The 12,516-nt window shown below is 38.6% G+C and overlaps 1 protein-coding gene across 4 annotated transcripts in view; it reads left to right on the top strand.

The window, feature by feature from the left end:
• Nucleotides 1-12,205, top strand: part of kdm4c (lysine (K)-specific demethylase 4C) — a 221,347-nt gene extending 209,142 nt beyond the window's left edge. For all 4 annotated transcript variants that reach the window (XM_059030251.1, XM_059030246.1, XM_059030260.1 and 1 more), the window contains 2 exons: nt 7,280-7,372; nt 10,321-12,205. In XM_059030251.1, coding sequence (XP_058886234.1) covers nt 7,280-7,372; nt 10,321-10,482 — 255 coding nt within the window. In that variant the 3' untranslated portion in view covers nt 10,483-12,205. The remainder of the gene's footprint in view (nt 1-7,279; nt 7,373-10,320) is intronic.
• The last annotated feature ends 311 nt before the right edge of the window (nt 12,206-12,516 follow it).

The raw sequence follows: 12,516 nt of genomic DNA, 5'->3' as shown, positions 1-12,516 counted from the left end.
CGCAGCGAGCATGTCCCGCTCGTGAAGCCGACTGCTTCTGCCGTCCCTTCCCAGGGATCAAGCAGCTTAAGTCGGCTGACTTGTGCTGTCCTACAGGCTGCTTAACTCCAGTTGGAGTTAAAAAATAAAACTGTTTTTGTGTTTATTAGTATTTGAACTGTAATGTTGTGATTACTGTTTTACTGTGAGAGTTTTCTCTTGTGGTATTTTCTTTTTTTTTTAAACACTGTTACTCCTGCTGGACTCAGTAGCTGTGAATTGATACGCGCTTTGGCTTAGATTACTTGCAGTCTGCCACAGTATATCACTGCTGTCTTGATGTCTGCTTGCAGCACCATTACAAAGGCTCGAACAGCAGGCTTCCCTCAGTTTTGTATGCGTTCCAACTGTTTGGGTTTGTCAGAAGCCATACAGATGGGTATCCCTGTATACTGCTTCTTGCGGTAACGCGAACCAAGTAGACCTGTAGGTCACTGACCCGCTCCGTTCCCAACCCAGTACACGTCGAACAGGGAATGAGGTTACCACACAAGTACTGTACCGACCCAGTGCAAGTCACCACACGTGAACCGTACTCAGGGTACCATAGCACCGAGGCTGTTCAGTTTTTACTGTTTCAATTTACTGTGCAGTTTTACAGTACTCTACACTGCATCCGTCCTGTTACATTCTGTACAGCGGTACTTCTGCTGAGCAGACTGAGGTAGCAGTTTTTTTCACAGAATTGTGCACTATTACCCTGTTACATTCTGTACAGCGGTGTTGCTAATGAACAGTCTGAGGCAGTACTGTACTGGTACATTACTGTGCAGCAGTGCTTGGTAGACTGAGGCAACAGACTTTCACTACATTGCTGTTTGCATCATGTTGGTTTCCTGTGACATACGCAAGGCCAGTCTGCCAGTGGAGGATAAGCACAGCAGGTGCTCTTGCCTGGGGCCAGAGCAGGCAAGACAGGCACTCACTGACCCCAGCTTCTGCAAGTTTTGTCAGAGTTTTTCTAAGTGCACGCTAGAAAAGCGTGTGTCTCTTAGCTCTGCAGAGCGCTCCATGTCCATTCCATTTGGGCAGAATTCTCCCCAATCGCCTGCTAAATATGTGGTTAAAGATGTGACTCCCCTTTTCTGCCTCCTTCCTAAGAAGAGGAAGAGTCACCGGTCTAAGAGATCGGCTGACTCCAAGCAAATGGAGAAACTGCTGAGCTGCTGCATGAGCACCTCCTGTACATGCACCCTCTCCAAGCCTAGTTCAACAACAGGGTTTTTCGGCCTGTGTTGAACCCGGGCCGCCTTGTGACAGTGTCTCGCCACTGTCTAAAGGCGCTCTCTTGGTGGACACAGCCTTCTCATTTACGTCTAGGCGTAACACTGGGCAGAGTCACCAGAAGAGAGGTCATCACCACGAACGCCTCCAGCCTTGGCCTTGGTTGTGGAACGGCAGTGGGGCACGGGGCACGGGGCACCACGTAAAACCTCCCATGTCAGGGTCGCCACATAACTCTTTTGGAGCTGCAGGCAGTTTATCTGGCCCTGCAGATGGACAACACTACCGTGGTGGCATATATAAACCACCAGGGCAGCCTCAGGTCCCCCAGTCTCCATCATGTGGCCCAAAAGTTGTTGCTCTGGGCATACAAACACCTCTCACTGTTGTATGCCTTCCCACCACTTGTCATGCTCCTGCTGTGTCAAGAGAAAATCAGGCAGGACCAGGCCAGGGTGCTATTAGTCTGTGAGGTCTGTGTGTTCAGCTTCACTTTCTTCCAGTTGAGACCTGAAAAGGTGCCTCTGCAGACTTCTGGCCTGAATAGAACACACCATCTTGAGCGCAATATCACTGACATCTTTCATATTCAGTATTTTCAGTCTGGAACCAAGCTGTTGTTGAAGATGACACCCTGGGATCCTTTAAGAAGCTGCTTCATGAGATTCTGAGATCAATAAGCTACTAACAACCAAACGAGCAAGATGGGCTGAATGGCCTCCTCTCGTTTGTAAACTTTCTTATGTTCTTCTTTTGTTCTTAATTCTTGTGTCAAATCTTTTGCAGTTATCTAAGGATTTTGCAGGGCTGCTCGAATGATTCTTCTTCCAGATATTGCAGAAACCTTTCTTGGTCTTTGTGGCAATGTGCCCCGCCCCTGTGTGCATTTCTGTGTTATATGTTGCGTGTGGTGTGTTAATGTTGGTGTATAGATATTGCTGCACGGGATATAAATGGGTGTGTGCAGCACGAGTTATTTAAAATGTATAATTGTATTTAGGCACGGGAATTGCACTTCACTTCACGTGCATTTAAAGTATTTAATAATATGTGAGCACGGGGTTGCACAAATGAGTTCACGTGCTGGGATTCAAGTGAATAATTAATTAGTAATTGAATCCCGGCACAACAGTATATATAGATGCACGTTTTACTCACTCGGGGTTGTGTGTTCAGGGCGAAGGAACGGGAGAGATAGAGGAGAGAAATAATCAATAATAATAATAAGCAATTGCTACGTGGTGCTGGAGGACCAGCATGGTACGTGTTTGTTTAGTGTTCGTCCCTGTTTGTTAGTGTTGTTCGTTTTGTTTGTCTATTTATTTTGGCAGCAAGTGCCGTATTCTGTTTTTGTTCAGCATTTTATTTTCTGTGTTTCATTAAACATACTGAGCGTGCGTGTTTCTTTCTGGCCTGACGTCACCCCTACAGCCAGCCTAATCACAGTCTTCCACAACTGGAGCTAGTTGCAGTAGTTCCTGTTCTCTTGTGTTTGTCAATAATAGCCCACAGAGTACTTTTCGGTAAACCAAGTCTTTCTGTTATTTTTCTGGTAGTTTCTCCTTTTTCGTTTGGTTTTATCACTGCCATTTTGAGAAAGTTGCTGTACTCTTTAGTTTTAACCATTTTTGTTGCTTTTTTTTAATCACAAATTTCCAATGATTTTTCAGCACAGTATTTATTTATTCTATAATTATCATCAGGTGTTGGTTTTCAGTCACGATAATTGTCAACAATTAACAACAAATGGGTTTCATACGAAATATGTTGATTGCCCAAATACTTGTCAAAATATGAAATTAGTTTTTGCATGTTATTTTTCATTTTATAATAATTTGTTGTTTTATTATAAAGCTGAATTGCTACTTTAACTTATATATTTCAATAGAACAATTAGAAATTATGGAAAACACTTTATTTGTGGGTTTTCTCATTTTTTTAAACTGCCCAAATACTTTTGTCTGTGACTGTGTAACAATTACTATATTCACACAATTATTGTTTTGAGATTCAGCTTTTATTAGGGAGCTCTCCTAAATCCCTTGTTTAGAAATATATAGGGTATTAATGCTGGTGACAGAGTAGCCATCTGCCGTGTGGGTGCGTGCATTCACTGCTGAGTGACAGGCAGGAGATCGAGACTGAGGTTGAAGTTGATACACCCCAGAAGCAAACAGGATTTATTTACATATTAAGTCAACACACTGAACAGCTTACGTGACACTACCAGCAATTGCGCACAGAGCACATACAACACAGTACCTGTAATATAATAAAAAAAACATGTCAAAATAAATGAGTGTGTAAACAGGTATATGTACATACAAAACTGTATGTCGCTGTATGTCGTATGTCGTACATACAAAAAAATGTTGTTTTGCTATTTGTAGACGCAGGTCAAAAAAGGAGTCGAGAGGAGCCGCTGTTTCTGGAAGAACGGCAGGCAGTGAGAATGGAGTAGCTTGACCTGGCTCTACAATTATTACAGCAGTGGTGGAGTGACGGCTGGTGATTCTGGGTCTTGTGTCTGTTGTGCAGGATCTGTTGACATCGCTTGGCAATATAAATTAAATAGCGAATTTTAGTTGCTCTTTGCTGGTATTGGAACTCCTTTTTTAATAGTTTTCAAAAGCTTATGGATGGGCCAGTCTTTTAGAAAAAGACGAACTGGAGAAGTTTAGAATGCAGGCGTTTAGAGCGACGGGGTGTCTGCTGGATAGCTGGAGCAGTAGAGATCAGCGGAGGTTGAAGCAGCGGGTTTAACGGAGGGACAAGATGAATGGGTCAGCGACGCTGTTGGGTAAAGACGGAGCAGTAGGTCGGTTGGATTTTTAGTAATGGTGGGTGGAAGCGGCAAAATTGAGCCAAAAATTTTTATTCCAATGGGGAAGACAGATGCTGCTGGTGAGTAGTCAGAGAGCAAACTCAAGGCTTGAGGTTTAAATAGGGGATTTAGCAGATGTTATTGGTAGGAAGGAAGTAGGGGGAGGAGACCTCGCTCGTGCCCCCCGAATAACACACAAGTTTGCAATAATATTAGGAACTGCTATATTAAGGTGAGTTGGTTGGTTATTGTATAGCCCAGTTTGATAATCAGTTGGGTTAATAATCAGTCGTTAATGGATTGTGTCCACCACCCACGGTGTTGTTAATTTAGGCAAAAAGTCCTACTCGAGCTTACATGTTCACAATTTTAGCATTATCTGAGACCTGGCTCAAAAATGCTATTTGTAATCATTGCACCATAAGTAAATTATTATTTTCAACAGATGATCTGCAACAAAAATGAAATGCTATTGTATCTGTCTGTGGAATTGCTTGTGTTAATTAGATAATTTAGTCTATGCCCCCAGCCTTTCAGTTTCCTTTTAAAGCTTCTGCTTTTTTATGCATACTGGCAGGACGGCCATCAGTTCCTGGTGTGCCTATAAATAATATATTGTACTTTAACCCTTTGCGGTCCATTTATTAATCGCGCGTCAGGCACGCCAGGTCTAATTAATTTTCACACGCGCAGTTAATTTTATACGCGCTGTTTAAAATTATTTTTTTTCACAGTCAAACGGGTTTAAATGGCCCTGCATATCAACAAAGCACACACTAGGCATCTCCAGCCCCGCCCCAGCCTTTTGTTTGCTATAGCGTTCAGCTGTGTAAGAAACAAATAATAATAATAATAATAGTCGTACATACCGATCGATCATCTCCAGATCACTCGTTTTATCACCAAACTCCTCAATAATGCGATCCAAGTCATTATTTTATTACTATAACATCTGAAAAAAGCTCTGCAAATGTCCATGATAGTCTCAGTGCGCTGACGCACTTAGCCAGCTTGTTTACTATGGACGCCCATTATCTGATATCTGATACCATGTATGACTATTCATGAAATACGCCTTTTTTTTTTTTTTTTTTTTTTTCCCCGACTTGTCTCGGCTCCTGTCGCTACCACTCGGCAATTGAATGGTTTTCTCAGCTTTTTCCGGAGAAAAAACGACTAAACACCCGTTTATTGCGTTGCTATAATGATGTCGGACCCAGTCCGACAAAGGACCTGTGAGGAATAATTGCAATGTCGGACCCAGTCCGACAATGGACCGCAAAGGGTTAATAAACCCTTAACTTGCAGTATCTGAACTTTTTTTTTTTTTTTTTTTTTTTAGAATTTAGTAGTCGCCAATTATTTATATTGTTTTCTCCCCAATTTAGTAATGCCCAATTATTTTTAGGCTCAGCTCACCACTACCACCCCTGAGCTGACTCGGGAGGGGCGAAGACGAACACATGCTGTCCTCCAAAGCGTGTGCCGTCAGCCGACAGCTTCTTTACACACTACAGACTCCCCATGCAGCCACCCAGATCTACAGCATCAGAGGACAATGCAGTCCTGGGCAGCTTATAGGCAAACCCGCAGGCACCTGACCAGACCACAGGGGTCGCTGGTGCGTGGTGAGCCGAGGACACCTAGGCCGACCTAGACCTCCCTCCCCCTGGGCAGTGCTCGGCCAATTGTGCGCCGGCCCCTGGGAGCTCCCATCCTCGGTCGGCAAAGGAATAACCTGGACTCGAACCGCCAACCTCCAGGCTATAGGGTGCATCCTGCACCCCACGCAGAGTGCCTTTACTGGATGCGCTACTCGGGAGCCCCTAATATGATCAACTTCAAAGTGTTTAATTTTGTAAAAGTTTTTAAAATACTCAGAGTCAACATGACCATGAGGACAGTGTAGTGCTAGAATTTGCTTTACATGATTTAGGGACATTTGTTTGAATTTGTTGACAATTGCCTTTGTGTTCCTCAATAGCTATAAAAGACTGAAGGGTGGAATATGTAGTAATAGTACTATGTTGTGCCGCACATGTAATACAAGAACTACAATTATTTTAGTATTACTACATTGGCCAGAGAATGTGCTGAATTGTTTAAAACTCAACATGACCCTAAAACAAATCAAGACTACAGAGAATTTGCTTATCAACTTTTAATTCACCATAGCTGGTATTTCATCCATGATACACAGAATCTTTTGTTTGTGCCACGTTGCCCTTAGAGCTGAACAACTGAATGGGGAAAATGCCCAAACAAAAGATGTCATGACTACTGAGTCATATCCAGGATTTAACACCAACTGTAACTGCAGTTGCATATAAAATTGTAAGACATGGGCTGTGTATGGTAACAGATACGTGTACACTTAAACATACTCAGGCATGGCCAATATGTAACAGATGGGTTGACTTCACAATATGAATTCCAACAATAATTTCTATATTCAGTTTATTGCCTTGTATAAAATATTTCCCCAACAGGTCCAACAACAAAACGAACCTTGCACTTCATTAATAGAATGTATCCATGTATCCCAGATTAATATCGCCACCCCCACCCCCACACCCACCCAGCTAGGGGCACACCTAGCCAGGGTAGTCAGAACAAATCCCGATAACTCTGTGAACCCTTCAGTCCCAGGGAGTAGCATGCTAGTGTCCTTTTGTTATGATTCAAACAGTCTGTTCAGTCCTTAGCTGGTTGTCTTGGTCATTTATTATTGTTTTATGGTTCACTGAGGTTTGTTGTGGTTCCAATTAGAAAGTATTCAATACCTCTCACAGAAAACCACAAATCTGTTTTGAAATCAAAACACCTGCATGGTTTAAAACATTTTTTTTTTTTTTTTAAGTTATGGTAAAGGGTATTTTTTTTTTTTTTTTACGGTTGATTTGTTGTTTTGGAAATTGTACACCTGTTATTAAACATATTATGCCTCCTTATCAATGCTTAATGTTTACTGTTGGTTCTGCTTAATGTTCACTGTTGCTTACTTATAATATTAGTTTTACGAATGAGAAAATGTCAAGAAACAAGTATGCTGTTATCTTGGCTATGGTCGAAAAAACGGTTTTCTCCCTTGGCTGCACCTCAGGCTGTAGCAATATGGTCAGACACACAAGAAAATACCCAGCTTCTACTTATCTCTTAAAGATGTCTGCTTCCCTGTATTTGATTTTTTAGGTGGAGTTTGAAGATGGCTCTCAGCTCTTAGCTAAGCGGGAGGATGTCTATACACTAGATGAAGAGCTCCCTAAAAAAGTTAAAGGACGCCTCGTAAGTATCTGTTTTGACTAGAGTTTTGATGTTTAGGCTGTTTTTCTGTGGTGTTTATATGTTGTTTTTTTAATTGGGGAAGAATGTCTGAGAGTGAAATATCACTGTAACATTTGAATGTATGAACATATAAGCATCCTCAGTGTCTGCCTCTTGTTCAGTCCCAGGTGGGGGACACTGCTGCTGTACCCTTCAGCAAGGTACTTTACCTAGATACCTCCAGTAAAAACCCAACTGTATAAATGGGTAATTGTATGTCAAAAATAATGTGAAAAAAATAATATTGTAATTGTATGTAAAAATAATGTGATATCTTGTAACAATTGTAAGTCGCCCTGGATAAGGGCGTCTGCTAAGAAATTAATAATAATAATAATAATAATTGGCAATATCCAAAACTAAGCTTCGCTCCATGGGCAATAGGGCTTTTTGCCGCCATGCGCCCAAACTTTGGAACGACCTTCCTCAATCTATCAGGGATGCTAAAACCGTTAATGCTTTAAAAAAACAGTTAAAGACACACTTTTACGTTCAGGCATTTTTATCATGATTTGGCTTTTGATTTGTGTAATTTCTTTATATGTTATGTTTACTCTTAATATGCTGTATGTATATATGGTTCTCTGTGTTTTTTTGTTTTTGTTTGTACAGCGCTTTGAGATGCGTGCATTTAGGCGCTTTATAAAATTATTATTATTATTATTATTATTATTATTATTATTATTATTATTATTATTATTATTATAGTCCAGTCTGTGAGTGTGTTTGCACAGTCTTTATTTCAAGTGAGCTGGTTTGATCATATAAATATAGCCAACTAAAGAAAGTCTTACTGAACATTATATTATTTTTGTTAAACTGCAACAATAAAACATTTCAGCACAGACTGATTTAGGAACAATAGTGCTGACTCGCAATGGGTTCTGGACGGTCAGTGCTTTTCTATGAAAAACAATTTTTATCGAGTTGCTTCATGCAAGGTTGTAAAGTATGTGGACAGCTGGTGATTATCAGTATTTTCAGCCGCAGGCATGTAATTCAGTCGAAGTTGAAACAATCAAACTCTTTCTTACAATGAGTCTCATTTCAGTCTTCAATCTTATTTAAGACACGTTTGTGTCCAGAGGGAATACAGACCCTACTTGTGTGCATGAATGTGATACTTATGATGGAAGCAGTATCATTCCCTATTTAATGCCCCACCCCCTGTGCTACAGGGTTTGCGCAGTTTAACACAAATAGACTAAATTCTACAGATATACATCACATTCAGATGTTTTTGTAAATCATTAAGCCTAGCATATCCCATGAACCCAATAATCAAATCAAGCTAGTATAAACAGCATAAGCATACTTTCACATTGTAAGACCTAATGAACATTAATGATTCTAAAATGTTATGTGTTTGTGTTTTTATGTTCCTATAGAAATGCCTTAGGACCATTAAAAACAGAAGTATTTTGATATACCCAGAAGGTTAATGGCATTAAAGTCAAAACAGAAACATTAATTTCCTTCTCGGAAAATGAATAGAATTAAAACATAATGTTTATTTTATTATACTTTGTAACTTTTTTCTTTTATATACTGGAAGTCACAAGGTTTCTGAACTATGTTTGTTGATTTTGAGCAGCATAGAAAATATGAAATATGTTCTTTATGATGTGTGAAGAAAAATAAATAAGAAACCATATATAGCCCATTAACTGTGATGGGTGGCATTAAAAAATATTAAAATAACAAGGAAAATCAATACTAATTTTAAAATCACAGAGCCCCCTTACTATATACCTGTATTTACTTTAACCCTTAGGTTCAAGCTATTTTCACCTTTTTTGAAAAATTAAATAGTCTGAAACTGTTCAATACAGATAACAAAAAACACAGGAAAAGAGACACTTTTTAGAAAAAAAAAAAAAAAAAATTCCACAAACAGGAAAGTTTACCAGAAAATAAGCCCTTGTGCCTTCGATGCCACCATTTCTCTTAATTGTAAAGATTGTGTGTGAAAATGCTTGTTTACTGCACCGCGGTAGGTCTGTCTTACAGCGCAGCAGTAACATTGCAAAGCACTCGCATTCACGGCTAGCTCCTCATATGACGTATCGCAAGCAGGGCTGTCTCTCACAGTGCCTGAGTAAAAAAGAGTTAAAGGGCCAGGTTGCTGGCGGGCAATTTAACATTGGGCTGACCCTAAATGTTAGTTTTATTTTCTTCTGTTTTTAATTTGTATTATTATTATTTTATTTAAATTGGGACTATGTTGTGTTCTGCAATGATCATTTGAAAAAGTAAAAACTGCTGTGTACCAAAAGGTGCAAAATCAAAAAGAAAAAGGTAATGTAGGTACACAAAAATGTGTTTAATTGATTAAAAACAAAAAAATCAATTATTTCAGGTCGTTTTGAACTGCAAGTCCTTCAGCTGAATGGAAAAATGCTTTAGCTGTACTAGTAGTTTAAATCAAACACTTAGATTTAGATTACAGTGAGCTGAGTTGCTCCCTTTATTTTCCTTATTCTTTTGTTGATTTAAAACTTAACCATAAACAAAATTGCAATTTAAGTACCTGACATTTACGTTTCCAAAACAGGACAAAAAAAAACAGTTTCAACTTCATAGTGGACTGTGATTGTAATATGGTTGCTCTTTAAGCCCCTTACTTGTGCAGCTTTGAGAAGTCAAAATATTACACTGATAATCGATGACAGCTCAATAATGTATAAACCAATTATTAACTTTCAGACTTAGCCTGCCCTGTTAGGTTTCTGAGTACTAGTACTGGAAATTTACTATTTGAAACCCATTTACTCAGTTCATTAAAGTTGTGTTTTCCTGCTGCATCATGTTGAACCAGAAGTTTCTAGAAAGGAAAACTGTTGTAATCTTCCAAGCAGGGAATATTGATGGTCATCTGAGGCAGTGTTTAACACATACATTTATTTCAGTCCACAGCATCCAGCATGCGTTTTGAGGACACATTCTATGGACAAGACTTAATTCAAGGGGAGAGAAAGAGACAAAGAGTGCCGAACTCAAGGTTCAAGAATGACTATGTGGCTGACCCAGGATACCGTACCTTCAAACACCAGGGCCGGAAAGGGCAGTAACAAACATTGTACACAGGAGAAAATGGAAAAGTGCAGTAGAAAAACCTAGATGAACAGAAGTGGACTTAATACACATTGGAATCAGCCTTGCTGGCATTGGACAGAACACTGTATCCTCTAAAGCAGTGCATGGAGAACCAGTGCATTCGTATCAGTCAGGGAAGAACATTTACATATATGTAATATATATTTTCAATGACAATAGATATTGAAAGCATATCTGTTTATGCTTGTTTTGTAAAGTGTTTTTAATATTTTGAGTATTTTAAGGATTTTTTAAGCTGTTAAGTTTTGACTTTTGACCCTCTTTAGGCACTTGTTTTTAGAATGGTTATTTACGATATCTAAGTTGGCAGATGTTTTTATATATTTAATTAAAAAAGAAAAATAAAAGGTTTGTAGCTTGTTTCCAGGCATGATAAGCATTACCCACTACTGTTTGTTTTCCTTTTTTATATGAAACAAAGACATAAGAACATAAAAAAGAGTTCTAAGATTTATATATCCAAATAGAATTCTCTTTTATAATAATTTATTTGTGATTTCTTTTTAAAATATTGTTAACTAACAGGTGTCTGAAGTTAATTAAAGTTATCAGATTTGCCTTTTTTCAAATGTGTGTTTTCTGTTGTGGGGTTTATAATAGATTATAAATTCTCTTCTTGTTTCATGTCTGATTATAATCTGGCCTTTTGTTTTTTTCTGTGGTAATTAAGAAAGGGTTTCAAGCTTACTTACACATGTTGTACAAGCAAATGCAAAGTTGAGACTTGTGCAATCACACAGCTGCGCCATCTATAACAAACAGGTGTCACTGTCAGGCAGTGGTGGGTGAACACGTAAAGAGACAAAGCATTAAAAATAGCTGTATTATATTTTGAAATAACAAGACAGTATAGGGGGTTTACTGTATGGTGCGAGCAGGTGACCATACATATACATCTTGCTGTATGCTATTTAGACAATTGGTAGTATATATGTATATAAGTTAGCAATCATGTACCTTTTGGAAAGCATGACTGTAGTAAAAAAAAACAATGGGTCAAATGGCAATTTTGTTTTCAAATAAAGCAGGAAAAGAATGAACAGTGGGGAAATGTAAGACTTGAAAGGGTTAACTAGTTAGCAAACACGTTCTCTTTTAAGTCCTGATCATTTTCAGTTTAAAGCCCAGGATCTCCAATGATATTCCCATTGAAAACATTTAACAAGGGTCCCCTAAGGATCCAGTGCCAAATGAGAGCCAGATATCACCAGAGCACATCCTTGGGATTGGGAGATTTATATTCATTAAGGAATCCTAGAACGAATCAAGACAGTTGAGGACTAAATTATGTAAACTGACAAGCGAAAGGAAGTCAGTAAAATGTCCTACATATCTAGGCAATGAATTCTCTCTTGCTGAGCTGTGAAGGTGTTTTTGATCTAAGAATGCATGGACAAAAGTACAGAACAGTGTGAAAGAAAACAAAATAAGGCTGTGTCATTCTGCCTTAAAAGTAAACAATAATCATCCCCTTCTTTATTGGCAGAACCTTTAATTCAAGCTAACAAAGAAGATGCCAAGATACAACTTTAATATACCAACTAGTTCAACCTTTATATGTTCTGTACATGGTTGGAAAAAGCAATGGAACTTGAACAGCAGCTATAGTAGACCCATCACAGGGCCCTGGGCAAACACTTCTGGGTCTCTACCTTCTTATATTATTAACAACAAAAAGCCAATTATTTATTTATATATATATATATATATATATATATATATATATATATATATATATATATATATATATATATATATATGAATGAACGTTAAATATTTATTCATGTTAAAAACAGCATCAAATATGAATAAAATAAAAATCTGATTTTAATGGGATACCTCTTGCTTCACCTCTGTTATCTGTTCGCAATCTAAAAGGATCTACAAGAGTGCTGCTATACCTGTTTCTGATGTGGACAAACGAGAACATTTGAATTAGCTACATCAGAGACATTCATATATTATTTTCCTTTCGTGGTAAGAACCTT

This window comes from Acipenser ruthenus, chromosome 1, assembly GCF_902713425.1.
Source record: "Acipenser ruthenus chromosome 1, fAciRut3.2 maternal haplotype, whole genome shotgun sequence".
Classification (NCBI taxonomy): domain Eukaryota; kingdom Metazoa; phylum Chordata; class Actinopteri; order Acipenseriformes; family Acipenseridae; genus Acipenser; species Acipenser ruthenus.
Note: the sequence above shows the minus strand (reverse complement) of the source record. Positions and strands in the feature narration are given on the sequence as shown.